Below are 25,706 nucleotides of genomic sequence, written 5' to 3'. Positions count from 1 at the left end.
AAAAAGAAAATTAGGTAAAGTTAGTTTTCCAGAGCTGTCGTCATTACTCAGCTCTTTCATGAATTCAACTACTATCGTACGATGAAACTAGTGAACTGAATAGTGCTTCATAACCACACAAATATGGATTAAAGGTGTTTCACTAGTCCAGTGTATGTGGGGTTTAAGGCTGTGTTACTATTGTAGCATGGATGTGGTTTATGTTGGTCATTACTGATGTGGAAGCTGTGGTCTGCTGCTTTTCATGTAACCATGAAGGCTCTCTTCAACAATGGTCAAAGCGACTTCCGGTTATGGAGGCGTAGGGAACAGACGCATGGTGCCGTGCTCCGTTTTACTAGACTACTGAAACTGGCCTTCTGCCGAATTCACACCGAGTCAGCTCGACGCCACCCTTGATTTAATAACTGAAAACACTGAAAACGAGACAATGCCACCGAAAAAGACCGACGGAAATAAGGATGAAAAGAACAAACAAGTGCCGCCTCCCAGTGCTAGCAATGACGGCGGGCTAGCTAGCCAGCCTCCGGAGCGTGCGCCTCAGTGGTTCATTTCTGAGATGGAGAAAGGAATACAGAAGATCGAGTCTATGATTGAAGGGCGTTTAAATAGGCTTTCTGAAACAATGGAAAAGATCGCCAGAGACAACGAAGCCATTGGACACCGAGTAAAGAGCATTGAGGAGAAGCAATGTGAGTTTGATGACTCGCTAACCGCCTTACAGCGCGAGCTAGACGACTACAAGAAAACTACGGAGAGTGAACTGGGCGACCTGAGGGAACAACTTGACGACCAGGAGAACCGAGCCCGTAGGAAGAACCTGAGGCTGATGGGCTTTCCAGAAGGAGTGGAGGGGAAGGATACAGTGGCTTTTATTCAAGAATGGCTACCCAAGATGCTTGACTTAGAGGGGGAAACATTTGAAGTGGAGCGCGCTCACAGATCTCTGCAGCAACGCCCAGCGGATGGCGCCAGACCCCGTGCCATCGTGATCCGGCTGCTCCGCTTCTCTGACACGGTCAAGATCACCGAGGCGGCTCGGAACAAAAGTTCACTACAATACGGTAATTCGACCATCATGATATTCAGAGATATGTCAACAGCCCTGTATAAAAAGAGGAAAGCCTTTGCGCCACTGAAACGGAAACTCAAAGAAAAAAGCATTACTTTCAGGCTGCTACATCCAACTACTTTCTCGGTGGATCTGGAGGAGGGACGGCTCACCTTCACAACGCCACAGGCTGCAGAAAATTATCTGAAGAAGCATCACCCAGACGTGCTGCATCAGGACTAATCTTCTACCCGGTAAACTGGTTTACACACCTCGACCTCACTTCAGGACTTGGAGGGATTTATAAGCTACGGAGGTGATGGCTTTTATTTGCAATGCCATTATAGGATGACTCGGTTTTATAAACATCACTCCGTTTTATTACCTGTATATGTTTATGTGGTTCATAGGGGCAGCTATTAGCAGTAATAGGTTGGTAATTAGAGGGTCTGTTAATTACAAGTCTTAGATTTTGCGGTTTTATGTGTATATTTGCCGCCTGAAACCCCTCAATCCTGGAGTGCTTCTCCTGGTGTTCTCGTGGGGAGTTGTTTCATGTTACAAGATCCTTAACATTGTCTTCTCATGTCTATATGATTGTAATTCAATGCTGCGAACTTGGATTGACGGCTAGTAGATTATTTAACTTTGTCAGGATGATTGGCACCGTTTAATGACGCAGTGACATAGGTTTTAGCTGCGCTAAAAAACGTCAGGAAGATTATGGGTTTGGCACTTCCTCAGTTGGGGAGGGGGTGGGGCAAGAGGGGGGACTAAAGGGTTTATTCTTATTCTATTTTATTTTTTTATTTTTTTTCTCTTTTTCTTTAATGCTTACATTCTGTATACAAGACATAGAAATGTATTTCTTAGTTGAGACAGCAGCCTGTATTTATTGCCCTAATCGGTTACACTGGTTCTTGCATTACATGTACTGTAACGTTACCATATGGGAAGACTAGCTTAGAAAATGACAGCTGTAGCTTTTAAGTATTTGACATGGAATACTAACGGCATCAATGATCTATCAAAACGTAGGAAGGTGCTTAACTTTCTCAAGAATCACAAAATAGACGTAGCTCTATTACAGGAGACTCATCTAACAGATGCTGAGCATATTAGACTGACACGCCAATGGCAAGGACAGACCTATTATTCCTCCTTCACGTCCCAATCTCGGGGTGTTGCCACACTGATAGGTAAAAATGTCCCTCTGCAGGTGGATAGTGTTGAAAAAGACACGCAGGGCAGATACTTGATACTTAAAGGCTCTCTAGCTGGTGAATCTATCACGTTAGTAAATATTTATGGTCCAAATTATGACTGCCCTCAGTTTTTTCAAAGTCTGTTTTTCACACTAACATGTTCTGCGAGTGAACTTATCATAGGTGGTGATATGAATTTAGTTCTGGATCCATCTAAAGATCGGTCATCCTCTAATCTCAAAACCCTATCCCAAGCAGCTAAGATTCTCAAAAAGGAAATAGCAGATTTCAAACTTGTGGATGTCTGGAGAGATAAACATAAGTCAGTACGTGAGTATTCCTTTTACTCACATGCTCATAAGAGCTACTCCAGAATCGATATTTTTCTTACACATGTGGACAGAATCCACCTTATATCCTCATGCGAATATCTGGCTATGACTCACTCGGACCATGCCCCTCTCATGCTCCAGATAGTTCAAAAGAACACTACGAGTAGTCACAGACTTTGGCGATTCCCCACTCACCTAACTAATGACGCAGATAATGTTAAACTTATTAGTAACAAAATAGACAGTTTTGTCACCATTAATAAAGGGACCGCCTCACCTTCCGTTGTATGGGAATCCCTAAATCCTATGTGAGAGGTGAGACTATAAGTTATACATCGTGGAAAAAGAAACAATACATGCTGAAAACCAAAACACTTGAATCAGAAATTAGGAATCTTGAAAAGGAGCACTCTCAGACTCATAGTGAAACGATTTTTGATCTTCTAAGTAACAAAAGGACCGAATACAATCTGTTAACCACTAGGATGATTGAGAATGCCATGGCCAGAACGAAACAACAATACTATGAACATGGGGATAAAAGCGGTAAATTATTAGCCTGGCAGATCCGAAGGGAGGAAAACTCGAGATGCATCCCCTCAGTTAAGACCAGGGATGACGCCACAATAATCCATGATCCTAAACGTATCAATGACATTTTTAAGGATTTTTATGTTGGCTTGTATTCCTCTCAGGGTGTTGATACTCACAGAATGTCTAACTTTTTGGAGAGGCTGGATGTCCCGGGGATGGCTGCGGGGACACGGGAGATCCTAGAGGCGGATATTACTAAACAGGAGGTTTTGAACGCAATTGGAAAACTTTCAGCAGGAAAATCGCCGGGGCCAGATGGGTTCTCTATGGACTTTTATAAAACTTTCGCACCTAATCTAATAACACCGCTAATGGACATGTTTAGGCATTCACTTGAAATACACCAACTACCTAAAACCTTAGAACAGGCTCTGATTACTCTCCTGCTAAAACCAGGTAAGGACCCGAAACTCTGTGGTTCCTATAGGCCCATAGCCCTTCTCTCATCAGAGTATAAGGTATTCACCAAGGTTATAGCTTCTAGGCTGGAGAAGGTGATACCGGACCTTATTTACAAAGACCAGACAGGCTTCGTTCAGAACCGTTTTTCCTCTGACAACATCCGTAGGTTCCTCAATGTGATGTGCCTGATTTTCAGTTATATTATCTGGCTGCCCAATCCAGAGCTATCTGGATCTGGATCCAAAACTTGGAACACCCTCCAGCTTGGAAACAGATTGAACAGTCCCATACGGCGGAAGCGTTGTCTAGCATCCCATTTATTTACTCTTATTACAAGCAGAAAAATGTAACTCAAAATCCAATGATAAAACTTACATCTAAAATCTGGGATGAAATTAGAACAAAGCTCCATAGTGTCCGCACATTGTACAGATCTACCCCATTCCATTTTAATCCGGTTTTACCTGGGATATTAAAAGATGGCATTACTAGAGACTGGTATAACAGAGGCATATGTACTTTTGGACATCTATATGAGGACAATAATTTGAAAGCCTTTGAACAACTAAGATTTTCTTTTGGGCTCCCCTCTGCACATTTCTTTAAATATCTACAAGTTAGAGACTTTATTAGGGTGCAGCAGGGTGGGAAACTTATCCCCTTGGAGGATTTTGAGGTAGACTGTATGATGCGAGACAAGCATAACTCTAAAGGCTTCCTATCCTATGCTTATAACAGACTAATGAGCCTGGCAGAAAATAAAGCTCTTACTGCAAAAGCTAAGTGGGAAGCGGACATTAATTATGCTTTCAATGACTTTGAATGGAAGGAGATTTGCAGTAGCTCTCAATCATTCTCCTATAACGGCCGACACAGACTCTTACAGTTTAATCTTATACATAGGGTTTACATGACACCTCATCGTCTCCATAAGATAAGTAGTAAATATTCTGAATACTGCCCTAGGTGTAAGACTGAAACAGGGTCCCTTCTTCACATGTTTTGGACGTGTGGATGTCTGAAGCAGTACTGGAGATCTATTTTGGACATTATTAAAGGAATTATGGGGGTGGAAATCCCAGCCAATCCACGGCTGACGTTATTAGGAGACCTGTCGGTCTTACCAAATAACACGAAAGACAACACTCGCTTCGTCAGACTAGCCCTAATTGCAGCTAACAAATGTATAGCTATCAACTGGGAAAGCGAGGAGCCCCCTGGTGTTTCTTTGTGGCTTAAAGAGCTCTCGTCATACCTGCCACCGGAAAAGATCATGTTTAATCTCAGGAAAAAACCATCAGTCTTTGATAAATGCTGGGGAGGATTTCTGACCTTTTTACATAATAGAGCTGCCCCTGTAAGCAGTGTCCATGGTCAAAATTGAAAACTGTACTGCAGTGTGCTGCAGGAGTCCTGGGTGATCCCCAGGGCTGATGCAACTTTCCCCAGGCCGCTTGTTGTCTCTATCTTCAGTACCAATCCATCTCTGTGCATCTTGTTTTTAATAATTTTTAATATATATATTTTTATTTTTTGTTTCCCCCTTTTTTTTTTTTTTTTTTTTTTTTTTTACAATGCCCTTTCGATAGGTGTGAATTGGGGTTATTGCTTGACTTGTTGTATCTCATTTTTTTTTCCTTTTTGCTTGTTTTCACTTGTTTTTTACTGATTATTACTGTTGTAACCATTGCGGTTATTGCTATTGATTTTTTGTTTTTGTTTTTCCCCACTCTTGTCCAGGGGAAGGGGAGGGAGGGGGGCTGGGGGGGTTAATGTGGGATGTTAATTGATTGCACTGACCTTGAAGTGTTGTACGAAATCTTAATAAATAAATTGTTCAAAAAAAAAACAATGGTCAAAGCACAGACTCCTCTGTTTAGTCACTGAAAATCAGTTCTCTGAATTAAATACTGCCCATTGTTTGTGATTTGTTTGTTTTCCCTTTATGGATAGTGAGGCCTACGTGAGATGAGGACGTCTAGCACTCTTGTCTTGTCTTGCATTTGCTTTTGGCTGTGAGAGAGCAAAGCGATGTTGTCTGTGAAGTCTAGGTCGTCCAACTGAGTTGTCACTGTCCACTGAATCCTGTTTTTCCTCTGTGCTGTTATGATCTTCATTACCCAATCAATGGCTAGGAGCATCATGTTCGGTGTCAGGCCTGTGGCGCTGTGTTTGGATGCCATGCCGTGCCATGCCAACATGCCATGACTGCATTAAGTCCCAGTCCTAGTGGCAGCGCTCAGCAGTAGAAGCCAAGATTTTCTTTAGGGTGGCATTAAAACGCTCCACTTGTCCATCAGACTGAGGGTGAAATGGAGTGGTTTGTGTCTTTTCAATTCATAGCATTTCACACATCCCTTGGAACACTGCTGATTCAAAGTTGGTGCTTTGGTCACTGTGTAGGCTGTGTGGAGCTCCATACCTGCACACCCACTCACGCAAGCTTTTCAGCCACTGTCGATCGTTGCTCGTCTGGTACTGGATAAGCCTCCACCCACTTGCTAAAATAGTCCTGTACTACTAGTAACGGTTGTACCTTTCTGTCTCATTTAATGGTCCCATTAGGTCGACCGCAGCCCTCTCCACAGGGGCACCAACTCGCACAGTGCCCATGGCAGCTTGAGGTGTTTTCTTAGGCTGGGCCTTGGCAGCACAGCTAGTGCAGGTGTGGCACCACAGAGGGACATCATCTTTCATGTTGTACTAATAGCATCTGGTTTGAAGTCGTGCAAATGTATTTTCCACCCCAAAATGTCCACCCACAGGACCGTCATGCATCTGCTCCATTACAGAATTGGGGTACACACAGGGCAACAGAATCTGGGGACAGAACTCTTTCCCTTCCAAGCAGTAAAACTTCCTTACCAGAGCTCCATCTTTCCCCCTGTGCCCAGTCGGCTTTGGTGGCAGGGCTGCAGTGTGCAAGTGTCCATTTCCTTACTGGTGCAATGTCAAGTATCAGTCATTTGTGTGTCAAGCAGCTATTCTTGGGTCCACCCACAGAAAAGGTTGGTGTTGGGCTGTTCACTTACTCAGCAGACGTGATGGGACAGAGCACGTTTGCAGCCACTGTCACAGGAAGAGCTCACTACCCCCACTGGCGGTGACTCTGGCTTGAGGGTCAGGCAGCCCCCGCCAGGACAATCGGCCCATCCACTCCCCCTGGAGTGTGCTGTGTATGATTCATTTTAGTTGCATTGTCAGGCAGGTTTCACGGCATCATCTTATGCTGACAAAGGTCACTGAGACTAGGCTCTGGAACTGTGCAGGGACATGATGAATGGCAATGCCTCCTCGGGAGTGTGTCTGCGTTTTGATGCTGTTTAACTGGGCGATGGAAGTCGTACTCCACCAGTTTCTTAAGCACTTGAGCTAACTGGCCCTCTGGCTCCCTTAACTTCAGTAGTGGTTTTAGGCATGGGCAAACTGGGCAGCCGCCCGGGGCGGCATTTTTTCATGACACAAGGGGGGCGGCACGAGCAAAAATAAAAAAATACATCTGCGCCGCCACATGGTTTTCTATTATCTGTCATATCTGTGTGGGGAATTGGCAAATTGGCGCCCCCTGCAACTGCAAGCGCGCCTGCTTGCTGAGAAGGTGCCGTGCAGAGAAGGTGTGTGTGAGAAAGGGAAAGGGGAGGGGGGCGCAGGGGACAGTTCACCTCTGGGTCTCTCCCAAACTGAATGGACGGGGGGGATCCACTGTATAAAAGGGCTAAAGTCAGTCACACCTTGACTTTCTTCCATATAACACACATTTCATTCATGATAGGCTATAAGCCTATTATTCCTGCATGTTTTTTGTTTTTATGAATTGTGTGAAATGGCCAAATAAAAATAGGTAATCCAAAACGATTATGTGGTCACCAAGGTGAATTGGTTTAGTCTTGACTTCTGGTCGTGAGTGACAGCGTTGGAGGATGGAAATCTGTTGATTGTCGAGTGTCAAATAAACAGAGATAGACAGAAAAAGGTCAAAACCATCAGGTGACCAGTTTACGAAAAAAAGAAAAGACTCTCTGTATGATTACAGTATCCATGTCATGAATGAAGGGCTAATGATAATTGTTGGTATACGTTTGTTAGCCTTTTTGCTGTGATGCTTGCAATGCTTATACAACAGTAATTCATCTTAACAAACACCAGATCTAATTTCACCTTAAGATTGTGCTTTGCAACAAAACTGTTACAAGTTCACTTATTATTTATTTCCACGTTGGGTCCTGTAATTAGCCAAGGGAATTTTCATATCTGTTGGTTCATATCAGTTTCATATCTGTTGGGGGGGGCGCTTGGAGGGGGTCTCGCCCGGGGCGTAATTCAATGTAGAACCGCCACTGCTTAACCTGGTCAACCAGTGCAGGCTGCTGTGGTCAGTCCGGATGGTGAATGGTCTCCCAGTATTGTCTAAAGTGGGCAGTGAACTCCATTATTGCTAGGAGTTCACGTATGGTGGTGCAATAGTTTTGCTCTGTGGCTGACAGCCGCCTGCTCCCGTAGGCTAGAACCCCCCCCCCCCCCGTACTTGGGAGAGGACTGCTCCGATCCCCCAGTCACATCAGTGTCAAGGAAAAGTTCACCGCTGTCAAGGGGATAGCCAAGGACAGGTGGGGATGTCAGCCATCTTTAAATGCCTCCTGGCATTCGTCTGTCCAGTCAAAGCGTGAATACTTTTTGGTGACTTCATGAAGTGGCCTGGCAACTGTGGCAAAATCCTCAACAAAACATCTGTAGTACGAAGCCAAGCCAATGAACTGCCGTACCTCTGAGATGCTTTGGGGTGTTGGCCACTCTATCACCTTTTGGATCCTCTAGGGGTCGGTAGCGAGGCCTTCAGAGGAGACGGTATGCCCAGGTAAGCCACTTGCTCCCGAAACAGGCAGCACTTGGAAGTTTTCAACTTGAGGTTGGCTTGGCGCAGTCTGGTGAAAACTTGGGACAACTGTTCCAGCATTTCAGCGCCATCCTGCCAGTGTAACCCAGTTAGCACACGGTCCATAAGTCTCTAAAATGTGGCCGGCACATTACAAAGTCCAAAGGGCATCACATTCCATTCAAACAGTCCCTTACATGTGCAGAAAGCAGCAGCCTTGCAGGCTCTTGGCGTCATTTCCACGATGGGTGCAGCCCACCTGCTGTTGCTGGGTTGAGCTAGCCCTGCTTCCAGACTCTGCTGCACTTGCTGGTCTGCTGCGACCTGTTTTCTGGACATTCTACGTGGTGGCTGTTTCACAGGGGAACCCGGGGTTGTCAGGATGTCGTGCTGCACAAGGTCAGTTTGTCCTAGATCAGAGGGCCCCGTGGAGAAGACATAGCCATGGGACTGTAACAGATTTTTGTACCTTTGTTGTTTCTTTGCTTTTTTAAAATGACTACAAAGTCGACAACCCAGAAAATGAACAGGGCTGAGAGTACACCAGCCATTAATGGCACATTTATAGTTTGAAAGATAAAAGACACAAGAGAGACAGATTTTAAGTCAGAATCTTTTTATGAAGACAGACAAAGAAAGAAAGAGAAAAATCCATCACTGCATAAGAGGAAGTTATGTTACGCTGACACTATGACAGCAAAGTCCATGTGTCCATGTATTTTATGATCTCCTCTGTTACAGTATAGCCTACTACAAAACTGTTTATTGATGTCAATGTCAAGTCAAGTTTTATTTATTGATAAAAAAAATGTTGTGTTACATGTGGTATCAGTAAATGTGAGTATCAGTGATCATCCTATAGACAGTTAATGATGATCATACAGTACTTTGTGTGAAGCTCTTACTTCCTTGAAGCTACAGTGAAGATCTTTTGTCTCCCTCTTCTGACAGTGAGAGGAATCAAACAAACTGTTGACAATTGCTTTAATGAATCTTGATTGTTCTTTTTATATTTACAGTATATGTGAGATTAACCTTTATTCAGACTTTCCAATAATAAAAATGCAGAAAACTCTCAGCTGCTAAGCTGCTAAGCTACAAACAGGATCTATGCAGAATGAAAACAAGAGCAAAACACTGAACAGTCTGAAATGTCTCCTGTTACTGGTCAGCCTCAGATGAAGCATGCATGTGTGGCAACATAGTTAGTCGTCATGGTGACTGTCAGCTGTGCTGCAGTCTCAACCAATCATGATGGGAGACTGCCACATAAAGGCGGGTGTAAAACACCTGTCGGCCGTTCGCTTGCCTGAGGCTGGGTCACGTCACTCCTGTGCGTCCTCTATTTCCGCTTCCGTGTGGTAACAGGTAGGCTGCCGGCAGCGGCTGCATTTCTCCCTATGTCGCCCATCCAGTGCTAATGTCATTGTTTATTAAAGGTTCGCTTGGGTGTTGCTAGTGATGGCCCTCTGACACCCGAGGCTCCGACACATGCGCCGTAGCTCATGAAGCAATTGTATCGAACCACTGTGCCGAGGCGTGCTTCGGTCACGTGACTAGTGACGTTTGAAGCACTTGAGTGACGTTCGAAGCAGTTCAAGTGCTTCGAATGCTTCAGCGGCAAACGAATCACCTGAGGGGTTCGGTTTGTCATGTGAATCACCTGGTGGGATCGAGTGTGTTTCGGGATATCTCGGATACCCTATCCCTATTTAGTGGTGCTCATTTGAATGCTTCTTTGCATAGTAGGTTGGTTTGTTGCTGTAGTTGGAGTTAGTTGCGTATTTTGTGGAGATAGATCGTAAGATTCAGAGAGAAATAGATAAATACATAGCACTAGATTGATAGATAGACATAGTTAAATAGATAGTCCTAAATAGCGTTATATATAGATAAGACAGAGAGAGAGATACAGATACGATATAGATATATAGTCAGAAGTGCGTGTATAGTTTTGGTTGGGACAAATCACGTGTTTTGTGAGGTATGAACCATTTCACTGCTTCATTCAGAAACCTTGTCACTGGTTTGGTTGTCTCGGCTCTTCGGGAGAGATGAGATGAGTCTTCAGAGCAAATAATGAGTCAGAGATTTGGTTTGACACTGTTGCATTCAGTACAAATATTCTAACACTACTAAACCATGATACCAAGAGCAAATGAAAATAGCTGATGTAAGCGCTGAAACATAAACATTAGTGTAAACTAGACAATTCCCCTGCGGGAAATCGCGAGAGTGATGCAGTGGCCGCAGCAGTCTGCGATACCATGCTATATTGCTGCGACAGTACGATGCTACGATGCTATGATGATGCTACTATGCCAAGATGCTACTACAATGCTATGATGCTAAGATACTAAGATGCTACAAAGCTAAGATACTATGTTGCTACAATGCTAAGATGCTACAATGCAATTCTACTAAGATGCTATGATGCTAAGATACTACAATGCATCATTGCATTGTAGCATCATTAAAGCATTATAGCATGGTAGCATCATTAAAGCATCTTAGCATCATAGCATTGTAGCATCTTAGCATCATAGCATTCAAATCGTCATTTAAGGCCTGGTTCCTACTGACTGGATGGGTGTGAGTTTGATGTCATGCAGGGTACAACAAATCAAACAGGATGAGGAGGATGCAGTAGGCCTGGCTGAGAGAGAGAGACACTGAGAAGGGTCGTCCTTTATGCTTCGCCTTCTACAAACCGAAGGGCAGGTACAGGCAGCAGACCCCTCCCAGCTCCACCTGAAAGCCAGCATCAAATAAGGAAGAGAGTGGGAGGGATCGTCACACCCCCACCTTTAAGAGGGCTGTCCTCACTAGGATCCCCAGACAAGGAACGAGCAAATCCTCGTCAGTCAAACATGACTGAGAAGTTGTCATTCAGTCAATGAGAGGAGCTATAGCTAAGAGGCCCAGCAGCTGTGTGGAAGCACCAACTGAGAAGGGAGGGAGAGAGGGAGGGAGGGGGGTTCATGGGGTGTTCTGCCTCCCTACTGTAATGAATGTAATGCTGTGAGAGTCCCTAATGTTTTGTCGGTCTGTGTCTGTAATGCTATAGTGGGAGGGGAGGTGGGAGGTTGGAGTGGGGGGGTCATAGTGTCAGGTTCTGGCTCCCTACTATAGTCCTGTAATGGGTTTAGGGGGTCATAATGTTTTGGCAGTCTATTACTGTAATGCCTAAATGGAGTGGAGGGGGGTCATAGTGTCAGATTCTGCAGCCCAACTATAGTCCTGTAATGGGTTAAGTGGTCATAATGTTCCAAGGGTGTTCCAAGGGTTTTCTACAATTTAGTGTTGTCGCCACGCGCGTACTGCCAAAATTGTGGCCGTAGTCGTTTTGGAAAGAAAGTATGCGACACGAAAATCGTCGAGAAATCCCTCTCGATTTCCACATACACACACATGGGGAAAAATTCGAAAAGCTGGCGCCGCACTCCTCACTCAGAGGAGCCTCCAGTCCAAACCGTACGTCCCACACAAATCAAACCAACACCATCTTAAAGCCAACAAAAATCCCTACGTTTTTATGTATTTTTTATCTCTGTACCTCAAAAACTGTGGCCACCACATGAGATTGAACCTTTTTTTTTCAGAATATCACCGAAACTCTGAAGTTAGAGTGAGCGCGAGAGGGAGGGATTTTTAATTTTTTTCCCCAAATTTCACCAAACGTAAACTGCGACCCTGACCAAACCGTAAAAGGTATCGAAACGCCGTTTTCAGGAAGAGAAAGCTACACTTCCCGTGCCTCGTACAAACTTCCAAGCAAGTTTCTACTACAAAGCATGGCCGAGTAATCGCTCGACAAAGCCAAGCTGGACATTTTGGAATGTTGCCGCTTTTTTCGGGCTTCTCCATTCATTTCAATGGGAAATTGATCGCGTTTTTTTCGCGACTACGTCGCGAAAAAATCTTGTTTGGAAGAACTGTATAGAAGCACACCGAGTCCGATCGAGACGCACGTTTTGATGTATTTTGTGTCTGTGTGCGACGAACGGTATTTGAGTTGAAAAGTTTCGAAAAATCGGGTGTGGAAAAAGTTCGCACTGCAAACTATTGACTCCCATAGCTTTGCTATGAGGGTCAATAGTTTGCATTGCGTAGCACTGCATCACTAACTAGACAATTCCCCTGCGGGAAATCGCGAGAGTGATGCAGTGGCCGCAGCAGTCTGCGATACCATGCTATATTGCTGTGATAGTACGATGCTACGATGATGCTACTATGCCAAGATGCTACAATGCTGAATGAATGAATGAATGAATTTATTTATCATTGAGAGATACTCACGAGCACGAACGGGGGGACGAGCTTGAGAGCAGGGTCGGTGGGAAGGCTCCTCTCCGGCCGGGGGGGACGTCTGATGAAACATTAAGACCAAACGCATACAGAACTCAGCAGTTAAGGAGAAAACAATAGATGTAACATTTCTAGAGCCATTTTCACGCAGACAGATGTCATTGTGGCACAGAAGCTTATCTACTGTGTAAATACCTCCAGGGGGGAAGGGGTGGACCTCAGCTCCTCCAGGTCGAGCCTCCTCCAGCGCTGCTTCACCGCCATGGAACGTCTGGACTTCCTAGGCATCCTGCTGACAAAAAATAGACAGAAAAAAAAAACAAGACAAAATACTTTTCAAAGCTTAACAGGCTATCAAACCTATCAAACTAACCTAAACCCTAACCTTTACCTAAACTCTAACTACCTAATGTAAAATAATCTAATCTAAGACAAATTAATGTAATATGTTATACTTAAATTAAATCTGTGTAGATGAAGGTGTGGTGAATGTATGTGTGTGGGTGAGGTGGCGATACTGCTCTGTGATGGTTGAGGGCGATGAATCAACGATGATCACTCTCAGCTGTCGAAGCACAGGAACCCTTTAATCCTATCAAAGACAATGCAAAAAAATTGAAATGTCTTTCAAATGTTATAAGTAAATGTAAGCAACAAGCTAATAACAAAGCAGACACATGTTAAACATCTGTAGTTGTCATAAAGTGTGTGTTTTCCTTATACTAAGATGCTATGATGCTAAGATACTACAATGCTAAGATGCTTTAATGATGCTACAATGCTATGATGCTAAGATGCTTTAATGATGCTACCATGCTATGATGCTTTAATGATCACCTGTTCATATAGTCATAATATAATCCTGGTGAAATTATTTGCGATTTACGTCGCAAATAATTTCATGTTTGACTACAAAAAGTAATGGTCACGTCAAGACAGGTATGAAAGTATTCGCGACTTACGACGCGAATGTCTTTACTAAGTAGCATGTCTTTACTACCATGAGCAGCAGCTATAACAAAAAGCACAACTCAAATAGTCATTTAAGGCCTGGTTCCTACTGACTGGATGGGTGTGAGTTTGATGTCATGCAGGGTACAACAAACCAAACAGGATGAGGATTATGGTCATAATGTTTTGGCAGTCTCTTACTGTAATGGCCACTCACTGCTCGCCGCTGGTTGCTCTTGGGTAGCGCTTATCCTCTGTGTCCACGCCGTGTTGGCCTGACCGGTACGTAGTGCAGCGGCCTTAGCTTCCTCCTCCAGCCATTGTATGTTGCTCGTTGTTTGTTTTATTAGACTGACTGCCGGTGGAACCACTGCTGCTTTGCCTTGGATTTGTTTCTAGTTTTCTTTATTAAAGAAATCATTTGGACTAATCGCTGTACCCCCTCGAACTGTTTTGCTTCGCCTAGAGTTGCTATAAGACTAATCGTTTTGCTTGGCTTTGATTAGTCGTACGACGGACACTCACCGCTGCGCCAGGGCCGATTCGGCTTGTGGATCGCCTTGCCTGTTCATTCGGCTGGCGATAGCGCTCGTGCTTCTTCTGTTGCTTCCTGGGCGAAGCGGTGGCTCGGCGACGCGGTCTCTTTTTTTTTTTTTTTTTTTTTTTTTTATCGTTGGTGCAGCTAAATCTTAAAGTGTGTGTGTGTGTTTGCGTGAGAGAGGACAGTGTGGGAACATAAAATTGAGTTTGTTCCTTTGTGGTACTTTCTTTAATTTCTTTGTTTTGTAATTGTTTTTTTTGGTTGCAACCCATAAATAAGATTATTTTGTTACTTTTGTATTTATTTTTTTGGTTATTATGGGTTGCATCTCATAGTTTGCTTATTTGTTATTGTGTTTAATTACTATAGATTCTGAATATTTAAATGTTTTGATTCCTCTTTTGTTATTAGTTATTGTTTTGTTTCATTACTGTTTTCCCTAACCTGAGCTCTCTGGTCTCCCCCATTCAGGTGCTGAGCCTACGGTGGTGGATTGGTGTCCTGGTCACGGTGTCCCCTTATATTGCATTTGTATTTGGTTGATTCTTTTGTTTACTTTTATTTGCTTTGTGTGGTGTTCCTGGGATCCCCCTTTCCTTTGGATGCAGTTCTCTCACAGTAGGTCTCAGCACTGATTGGCCCCCTTTTGTCCCCTTAATGAGTGATTTTCTTATATTGTCTTAAAACAGAAATTTGTATAAATAAAAGCATTTTGTATCATTGAACTGCCGTCTCTGCCTCACTGCATAACGGACCTCAGTGCCTTCCTTTATTTGGGTTGGTCCCCTTAAAAGAAATCCCTGGGTGAAATTTCCAGGGTGGCGTTGTCTGGCAACAAATTAGATATTATCAATACTGCCTTAAAGGGCATTTTTTTCATCCCCATACCTCGTGTCGCCACACATGCAAACGGTGTATGTGGAGAGACAAAAAAGGAACTGACCATGACTCAGCTGAAGAAGGAAACCCACAACACATACATCTTCCTCCCTGAGTGACTGTCATTGTACAGTTCTTTCATTTTGTTTTCTTAATACAGTAACATGTATATTGGGACAGCAGAGCCATCAACATTTTTATTTTTTTCCAAGCAAAACTTTAAATCACCTGTCTTTACGGACCTTGGCATACACACAATCATCTTCTTTTGGTTCAGTCTGCCGGTGTCGTGCTGAAAACTTGACTTGACCGTACTCCACCTCCACATTTGGCCTTTGCTCAGCCTGCCTCCCCTGCTGCTGCACGACTCTGACATCAGCGTAGGTTAATTCCTGGTCATTTTCTTCCTCTGCAGAGAAGCAGGAAGGACAGACACAAGCATTGTATACTCATTAATTATTGAAGAACAAGTTTTACATTTTGGAAAATGCACTTATTTGCTTTATTGAATAGATTCAGACAAAAATATTCATGTACTTCAACGTCTGCAGTAGCAACAGCCAAGTTAACTATTTTCCTCTGTTTCCAGTTTGTGTTAAATGATTTGCTTCATATTTAACTAAGTGGTATCAACAAGTTCAATCAACTCTGTGCAGCAGCAGATAAGTGCATTGTCATAAATATCAAATTATCTTTTTAAAAGTATAATTACAGCAAATGTTAGAACTGTGAATCCAGTGAAGTTTAGTTTTGTACCTTTAGGTTTGTTGTTTCTTTGCTTTTTCTTCTGAGCCCAGATGACTGCTAAGCCCACAACCAAGAAAATGACCAGGGCTGAGAGTACACCAGCTATTAATGGCAAATAGCCTGTTAAAAAGATAAAAGATACAAGAAAGATGGACTTTAAGTCAGAGAACACTACACGTCTTTTTAGGAAGACAAAGAGAGAAAGAGAAAAATCTGTCAATGAATCCACTGCAGCAGAGTAAGTTTTCACTTACTAATGTACCATAGTTCATCACTGGTCAAAGTTTGATTGGAGGGTTTATTTGACACTATGACAGTTTCCTCGCTCAAACTAGTGTCTGGGACAGTGGTAGGGGCAGTCGTTGGTTTAATACACAGTGTGTTATTGGCGTCAAACACCCACTCTGATATGTGTGTCCCATTGGAAGTGCAGTTAATGAATATGAAGCCTATGAACAAAGAAAGATCATTTATGACTGATGTTATGACACCAACATGATGAACAAGTTATTTCTCATCATGTTGTCACTCACCACAGGTAGAGATTATCTCTTCTCTGGAGACACTACTGATGTGATTCCTGACTGAGCAGACCAGATGTCCTGAGACGTCTTGTTTCAGAGTGATGATGTTAGTCTCATTATTTCCAGAGAGGAGCTCAGCGTCTGTCACTGAGTGTCCATCCAGAGTCCAGCTGTACTGAGGACTGTCCCCTCCATCAGAGGAGCAGGACACCCTCTTCTCTCCATGGGACAGACACTCAGAGACCAGACGGACAGAGGACACAGGAGCTGAGAGAAACAAACACATATGACTTGTGATGATATAAGAAAGTCTTGGTCATTCTCTACAAACTACATCCTCCTGAATGATCATACAGTTGAATTACCACATTTTTGAAGCTGTTTCAACATAAACTGAACATTATAACAGTCATGAAGGAGGATTCAATGCAGGACCGATCTAGTGTACCTAATGAACTGGCAAGTGAAGATAAGATATACTTTGTAGGTTATAAATACTATTTTAGATTTGGATCTATCCATATGACTTCACAGGATTAAAAAAAAAAAAATTTACCTTGAATAAACAACTGTAGAGTCTGTTCTGGTGATGCTGATCCATTTGCATCATAGATTGTAAGATTATATTGACCACTGTCATTCCTGCTCAGGTCATTGATCCTAAATGTTCCATCACTTGGATTAAAGAGAGATCTGTCTTTTATGATATTAGTGATAATCATTTTGTTTCTCCATCTTAATATTACTGATGATCCCTTTTCCCAGTCCCATTTAAATATTTCTAAGGCGTTGTCCATCAGCCTGATGACCACAGTTCCTCCCAAAGCTCCATAACACTGAGCTCCACTCTGTCTGCCATCACAGTAAGTTTCTCCACCTGTGAATTAAAACATTGAGAGCATTTCATTTCTACCACTATAAAGCAGAATTGTTGCAATATTTCCATTACATGCATTGACCTAATTAATCTAATTAATTAACCTTTAAAAGGAGTTTTTAGATGAGTTGAATTCAACCAGGAATTACAAACCTGTGTGTGTCAAACTGAGTAAAACCGATCTGTTGGTTCATATTTTGAATAAAATTAGAAAACTGTAGAATAATCTGGAGCAGTAGTGCAACCAATAAAAATAAGAGATGTGAATATTTCCCTCAGAATGGGTAGGCAGTATGAGCCACGTGTTGCAACACCCCCACTTTTTCAACAAGGTGATTTCATCCCCCCCACTTTTAGTGGTATTAAACCATTTGGTTTGGCAGTGTACCAATGGCAGTGTACCAGCGTACTGAAATGGAGCGCACCTCAGACATGAAATTTAACAAGTTAATAATATAGAATTTTCTCTGTAAATAACTAAACTATGTCTTACTTTGTGAGATGTCAGCTAACATTAAGCAAGCCAGGTGGCAAACAAAGTTAATGCAAGCTCAGTAAAGTTAATGGTAACTGACAGTTTACTGATTTTGATATTATTCACCATTATCATTATTCTTTTTGTTAGGAATGCCAAAAAGGAAAAACCAGCAGAAGATTGACTTATTTTTCCACTCAGGTTGTCATGTAATTAAGTGACAGGAGGGAAACAGAAAGCTGTCAATCCATAAATGCACTAATTCAACTTTATAGTACTGCATATTCTTGCATTAATGCCATGTAGGTGTTCATTTACGTAACTTAAAGCTATTTGTTGGAGCTTAAAACTTCCTTTTCAATGAAGAAAATCCCCTACATCAACTCATCCCTTTTACTCCTCTCAGAAATTAGAAAAGAATAGAAATGAAGACAATAAAATGCAATAAAACTATTAAAATCTTAAATAATAAGAGGAATAAAATAATAATATAGAGTACAATAAAGGCTAGGATGAAAGAATAGTTAAAACAGATCAGAACAACAAAATATATGTGAAATAATTAATAAAAAGCAGTTGAAAGAACAACAAAATAAATGAATATTCCCCTTATCAAAATCAAGGCTGTAGAGGTTTGTTCTAAGTTTACAAATATTTCAACACTTCCATGTTCAGGAATATTAACACTGAGTTCTTTATGTAGGATGAGGAAGGGAAGTCCAGGAGTCAGGACAAAGGAGAGCATGGAGAAGATGAGGGAGAGAACAGGAGAGAAGAGAGAGAGAACATAAGAGAAGAAGAAAGGGAGAACATGAGAGGAGAGGGAGGGAACACAGTGTTCTTGTCACTCACACTTGTTCCTAATAAAAAAAAATAATTGCTTAATACCATGGTGTGTGATTGTGAATATCTTGGGTTATATAGCGTTATGCTATAATGTACATTTTGAATGCAATATAATTTGCATATCCTCATGAAGAAAATCTAGAAATGCATTGCATTAGTTTTGGAGACTGAACACACACACTTTTAAAATTGCTGCTCCACCCCTGTATGAAGCTACAAGGAAGTGTTGGAACAAGGCCATAGAAGGCATTATATCTGTCACTGGTTTTGTTCATCAGTTTTACTCAACAAAGTTATAGAGGCTCAAGGCCACATGAAGCACAATGCAACAGCAGAGTTACACCGTGGGAATGTAGCTGATTTATCCACCAGATAGTCTAAAGAAACTCTGTCAGTGTTGTCAGATATTACAACGACAACATTAAAAACATCAAAAAGATCATGGAAGAAACTAAAGCCGTGTGTATAAAAGACTATCATGTCATCTTCATTGTCCTCAATCAAACTGTTTGATAAACGTGTGAGACTTTCAAACCTCCTTTCAGAACCAGTTAAGCTGGTCACAAGTCTTCCATCACAAATATTGATGAATTAATGCAGCTACAAGATCAGTTATAGTCAGTGAACCTTTAACATGTTCTGGCTTTATTTAATCAAACTGATTCTGTTATTATGGTATTTGATAATTTTTCTATTTTCTTTAGAAGTTCATCATTTCACTGATCCACTAAACCATCTTTATAAACCTTAATAAAGTACCACATGAATATCTCACCATGAGAGACTCCAAGTATCATCAGCAACAGTCCAACCACAGCTTCCATGTCTCCTCTCTGTTCAGACTCTGTTGAGTCACTCAGCAGCTTTCAAACTTTATCTAATTCCTCCCAAAATCAAACCTATATACCCTGCTCTGAACAGAAAGGAGTGTGTTGTGGTAGTGATCAGCCTCAGAGGAGAGAGTGTGAAATGTACAGGGTGTTGCTTCAATTTTCTCGTCATATGATGAAAAAAGAAAGGGAAGCAGTATCAACTTTCTTCCTTTTTTAAATCTACAGTTCAACAAGTGGGTCTTTCTGTGTGACGGACTAAGTGAAACATCCCTCCTTCTGAGACTGACGCTTGATATTTCTAAGGTGCCATGAAGGTGTGAAGAAGGAAACCCACAAAGCATCTTCTTCTCTGAGTTGTTATCATGACTCAGTTTTTTCTTTATTTTAACTACAGTCATGTGTCCATTGTCACGTCTGTATCAATCATAAATTTAGCAATTCAACAGCAGCCCTGCATCAACATCTCTGTAGCTCATGATGTTGACATTTTGGTGACATGATCTGATATGTGTAAATTCATGTATAGTGTTAATTACTGAGTTCATAGTCAAAGATGAACATGATGCAGTCCAGTCCAACCCAACACTAACTATGATCTCAGTGCTAAAACACATATGTGACAGTGTGGAAAACATGAGCATTACAGTAAAGTGGACTTTGTGACAGAACAGAAAACACTGGAACAACCTTTGCTGTTATCTGACTAATGCTCTATTATGGTTATGAACGGTAAAAACACTGCATTACAGCTGTAAAAACTAAATATAGGAAGACCTTCTATGTCCATTTCCTTATAATATTATTTGTCCTGTTGCTCATGACCAAAGACAAACCTATGTACCCTGCTCTCAACAGAATGCAGAGTGTCTTGTTAGTGATCAGCCTCAGAGGAGAGTGTGTGAAATGTGCAGAGCGTTGCTTCGAACTTCTCGTTACATTAAGAGAAAAGAAAGGGAAGCAGTATCAACTTTCTTCCTTTTTTTTAGTCTGCAGATCAACAAGTGGGTCTTTCTCTGTGATGGACAGTGGAAGAGAGAGAGACATCGATTATTCTGAGGCTGACAGCTGGTATTTCTAAGACACCATCATGAAGCTGTATCCTACACTGATCAGTCTGAAATGTCTCCTGTTATTGATCAGCCTCAGAGGAAGTGCTGAGCAAAAATTTTACGTGGAGCAGAAAAAGGGAAGTGAACACAACATGGTCATTACAGAGCTGAATAAGGAACTTAGTGTCTTATTTAGACTTATTGATCTACAGGGGAAATTACTTGGTCACAGTTGCTCAGTTGCACATAAAAAAACACTCGAGAACCAATAAATAAAATAATAAAATATATTTTAAAAAAGAAATAAAAATAAAATGAAACAAAAATATAAGCAAAAACCTGGTATAGTAGTAAAATATAGTAAAAAATAGTAAAATAGTAAAAGCAAAAAATGTAGAAAATTAGGATACGAACAAATGTGACTATGTTGTTGTGCAGAGGATGGTGGACATTGTTCATAGTTAATAGTCCGGATTTTGTCCAAGGTCCTTGCATCTGCCAATAATGTCAGGGATTTCAGCTCTGCCTCTACCACAGAGCCCACCTTCTGTATCAGTTTGTCCAGCCGCAATGTTCCCTTCTTAGTGCTGCCTCCTCAGCACACCTCACCGTAGAAGAGGGCACTGGCAACAATAGTCTGAGGTAGAACATGTCCAGCAGCTTCCAGCAGATGTTAAACAACCTTAGCCTCCTGAGGAAATAGAGAGGGCTCTGACCTTTATTGTATACCCAGCCTACGTTAGTCAACCAGTCCAGTTTGTGATCCAGCTGTAGACCCAGGTACTTAAAATCTGAACCACCTCTACACACTCCCTGTTGATGGTTACGGGCTGCCGGTGGGGCCTGGACCTTGTAGTGGAAATTTTCTGAGTACTGACTAACATAACAAAATATTGATGAAATGAACGTGTTTTTTAGCAGATAGTGTGTTATTTAGAAGCTGTGTTTCGATGCCCCATTTACTCCCGTAGTGGAAAAATCCTTAAGCACTGACTGTCTTGTTTTTGCTCACACAAACCAAAACATATCTGCACCTGCTCAGCCGTTTCTGTGAGAATCTTCTCAAGGTCCCACGGTTGTTGAGAAAACTGATAGAGACAAAACCTCCTACGAGAGGAACAAGAACCAATGAGCAGAATGTACTTGTACAACGCCTTGTTTCAAAGATAAAAACCGTCTGCAAAACTAAAACTGTGGAGAGAATCTGCGGAGTTTTTCACAGATGTTTCTTCCCCCTTCATGAACGGCATACCTTTGTTTTCTGCAATAAAACTCACAAAGACAAAACCTTTGTTTTGAGATCTTTTTATTCAAAGTAGTGAAAAAAATCCACTACAAACTTGGTGTCAGAAGTGGGATTCCAGGCTGATCGCCGGATCCACGGCAGACGGCGACTGGCCATCCAGGACTCAGACAAACTGACGATCCTGCCTCAACCCTGACAGCTTAAAGGTCGAGAGGGCCGACTGCGTGGACTGCGGCTGTCACCTCGGAATCCAACGAACCAACAAACCGCCAAAATAAACGGTAAAGACATTCTGATCTCTTAAAATTCATTCAAAGGCTGTTGTGTGTTTTGTTGCAAATTCAAAGACACATATTTTGTTTTTTTTTACAAAGGGTAAAAGAAATACAAAACAATTAAATTGCTTGCTTTGATGTTGTCTTTATACCTTTTCTTTTGGCCTCCTGGGGCACGCTTTCCTTGGACAAGCTGTGAGTAGAGGACTTGTTTGGGGAGGCGAGAGTCAGGCATCCGAATGACGTGGCCAATCCATCTGAGCTGGTGTTGGGCGATGATGGCAGTGATGGTAGGGATGCCAGCCTCCTCCAGGATGCTGGTGTTGGTCCATCGATCTTTCCAAGTTATCCTGAGGATTCTCCGGAGGTACTTCTGATGGAAGGCCTCAAGTGCTCCCAGGTGCCTGCTGTATGTGGTCCAGACTTCTGACCCATACAGAAGAGTGGGGAGCAGTACTGTTTTGTAGACTAGGATTTTGGTCTTTGACTGGAGGTCCCGGTTCTCAAAGACCCTTTTCTTTAGTCTACAGTATGCCCCACTGGTGCAGCTAAGACGGTGGTGTACCTCTTCATCAATGGTGGCTTTAGATGATAGGAGGCTGCCAAGGTATGGGAAGTGGTCCACATTTTCCAACCTGGTGCTGTCAATGGAGATGTTTGGGGGAGTGCCGCTGTTTGGTGGTGGCTGGTGGAGGATTTGAGTCTTTTTGATGTTAATGGCCAGACCAAGCTGTTTGTATGCTTTCGCAAAAGCTGTCAAGGTGCACTGTAGGTCCTCTTCTGAGAGGGCTACAATAGCATTATCGTCGGCATACTGCAGCTCCATGATGGATACGGTGGTGGTTTGACCTTTAGCCCTGAATCTGTTGATGTTCAGAAGTCCATCAGTCCTGTACATAAATCCACAAGCGAGTTTCTAGGAGTGCTACTTGGGTGTTCCTCTGTTATATTGTAGTCCTGTACATAATTTTGACTCCCTGTGGCAGCTGATTTCCTGTGAGATGGAGGATACCTGCGATGAAGATGGAGAACAGCAATGGGGCAATGACGCATCCCTGCTTGACTCCTGTGTCGACCCGAAAGGGTTCTGTTTCATCCCCAAAACCACTCAGCACTGTGGCAGACATGTTGTCATGTAGCAGCCGCAGCACTCTGATGTATTTTCCTGGGCAGCCAATTCTTGCCAGGACCAGCCAGAGGGCCTGACAGTTGACTGAGTCAAAGGCTTTGGTGAGGTCTATGAAGGCCATGTATAGATGTTGGTTCTGTTCCCGGCACTTTTCTTGCAACTGACGAGCAACGAAGATCATGTCCGTAGTGCCTCTGTTTGGGCGGAATCCACTTTGAGACTCAGGAAGAATGCTTTCTGACAGGGGGGTGAGTCTGTTGGCCAACACCCGGGCTAACGCCTTCCCTATGGTGGAGAGGAGGGAAATACCACGGTAATTTCCACAGTCTGCCTTGTCACCCTTCTTAAAGAGGGAGATGACTAAAGCATCCTTTAGCTGTGCAGGGATTTCCTCTTTTTCCCATATTTTGAGGAGCAGGGTGTGGATGTGCTCAAGGAGGACAGGCCCACCCTCTTTTAGGACTTCAGCTGGGATGCCATCAGGCCCGACAGCCTTGTTGTTTTTCATTGTCCTGATAGCGTCCTGCACCTCTTCCAAACTGAGTGGTTCTTCCATACTCTCAATGATGGGCAGTTGGGGGAGTTGGTCCAGGGCCTCAAACTCAGGAGTGGTGTCCCTGTTTAGAAGCTCTTCATAGTGCTCCTTCCACCTCTGTGTTATTGCCTCCTTATCTTTCATCAGGGAGAGTCCATCCTTAGAGCGAAGGGGGGTTAGGCAACGGTGGCTAGGGCCATATACCGCTCTCGTGGCTTCATAAAAGCGTCTGGTGTCTCCAGAGTCAGCAAGCTGTTGGATTTCCAGGGCCTTTTGTGTCCACCACTGGTTCTTCAGTGTCCTAACCTGTGATTGAACAGCTGCCTTTGCTTTGGAATGGGCTTCTCTTTTATCCTTGCAATTGATGTCATTTTGCCAAGTGATGAAAGTTTTTCGCTTGTTGTCAATAAGCCGCTGGATTTCGGTATCATTCTCATCATACCAGTCTTGATGTTTCCGCGTTTTGTGACCAAGGATGGCTTTGCAGGAGTTCATGATGGTAGCAGAGAGGGTATCCCAATGCTTTTCAATATCCTGTGGATACTGGTCTGGCAAATTTGCGCTGAGGGCTGCCTGCAGCTGTTGTTGGTAGGTGGTTTCTCCCAATCGCTCGATATTAAGCCTTCGGCGGGTCTGTCCTTTCTGCTGCCTTCTTTTCCGCATCAGACGGATAGACATGATGGAGCGAATGAGGCGGTGGTCAGTCCAGCATTCATCAGCGCTGATCATTGCTCTCGTGCTGAGCACATCTCGACGGTCTTGGGAGCGGACAATGACATAGTCAATGAGATGCCAGCGTTTAGAGCGGGGATGCATCCAAGATGTCTTGAACTTGTTCTTTTGACGGAAAAGTGTGTTAGTGATGGTCAGGTCATGTTCGAAGCACTTGGTTAACAGCAATAAGCCATTGGAGTTAGTGTTTCCAACCCCTTCTCTCCCCAGTGTGCCTCTCCACAGATCGTGGTTTCGCCCGACTCTAGCATTAAAGTCTCCAAGAAGGATTAGCTTATCCTCCTTGGGGACTTTGGATATTATTGTGTCCAGGTCAGCATAGAAGGCCTCCTTTACATCCTCCTGTGCATCAAGTGTTGGGGCGTAAGCACTAATAACAGTGGCCATCTGACTGCTTGCAAGCATCAGACGTATAGTCATTAGGCGCTCGCTGATGCCCACAGGTAGTTCATGAAGGTGGTTGACGAGGTTGTTTTTAATGGCAAAACCCACACCGTGGATTCGCTGCTCATCGACAGGCTTTCCTTTCCAGAAGAAAGTGTAGCCACCTTTTTTCTCCTCAGGCTGCCCTTCATCAGCCAGGCGGGTTTCAGAGAGAGCTGCGATGTCAATTTGGAACCTTTTTAGTTCCCTGGAGATGATGGCTGTTCGTCTTTCGGGTCGTTCACTGGCTTGGTTGTCCATGAGGGTTCGCACATTCCAGGTTCCAAAAAGTAATTTGTGTTTCTGACCGCATGGTAGTGACCCCTCTGGATGCGGTAGTCCAGATAGGGTGAAAGAGGCAGGCTATGTTTAGGGTACCTTTTCTAACCCTCTCCCCTCCTGGGGTGAGCAGAGTGGATCCTTAAAAGGGCTGCTCAGTCGTGGGTGCAGCTACCGAAAGGCTCTTTCTGCCTCATCCAAGAGCTTAGCGATCATCTTGCACCCACCGCCTGTGTGCCAGGTTGTGGCTAGGGGCTGCCAGACTCTGGATCCAGTGGCATGGAATCCAAGACAACTGGAGATCGCCCTCTGTTGCAGCCTTCATCCGCCTTCTCAGCCGTTGTTGTGCATCTCACTGCTGCCATCTTCCGCCTGGTCCGCCGTTGAGGTCTTCACTATTTGCCCATAGCTGGGGCAGAGGTTGACGGGCAGCAGAGCATATCCACATACCAGTGGGCCTGCGTGCCGTGTCTCTGGGGTCCCCTGCTACTCCGAGATCCCGTACAACTTTGCCTGGAACCGTGAGGTACCAGTTACCGTGTGTGGCCACAAGGAGGCGTGTACGAGTCTTGGCAGTGGAGAGGCTGTGTACCGGCAGAG

The 25,706-nt window shown here is 43.3% G+C and overlaps 1 protein-coding gene across 1 annotated transcript; it reads right to left on the bottom strand.

Moving 5' to 3' along the window:
- Positions 1 to 15,360: 15,360 nt before the first annotated feature.
- LOC311491822 (T-cell surface antigen CD2-like) lies at positions 15,361 to 19,429 on the bottom strand (the record flags this gene model as incomplete). Its single annotated transcript, XM_084549861.1, has 4 exons — positions 15,361 to 15,545; positions 16,417 to 16,674; positions 16,964 to 17,284; positions 19,381 to 19,429. The coding sequence occupies 4 exons, from the start codon at positions 19,427 to 19,429 to the stop codon at positions 15,361 to 15,363; spliced, it is 813 nt and encodes a 270-aa protein (XP_084405987.1).
- Positions 19,430 to 25,706: the final 6,277 nt, after the last annotated feature.

The sequence above is a fragment of the Chelon labrosus genome, assembly GCF_963514085.1.
Source record: "Chelon labrosus genome assembly, chromosome: 8".
In the NCBI taxonomy this organism is placed as follows: domain Eukaryota; kingdom Metazoa; phylum Chordata; class Actinopteri; order Mugiliformes; family Mugilidae; genus Chelon; species Chelon labrosus.
The sequence above is the reverse complement of the archived record's forward strand: the minus strand, read 5'-3'. Positions and strand labels throughout refer to the sequence as shown.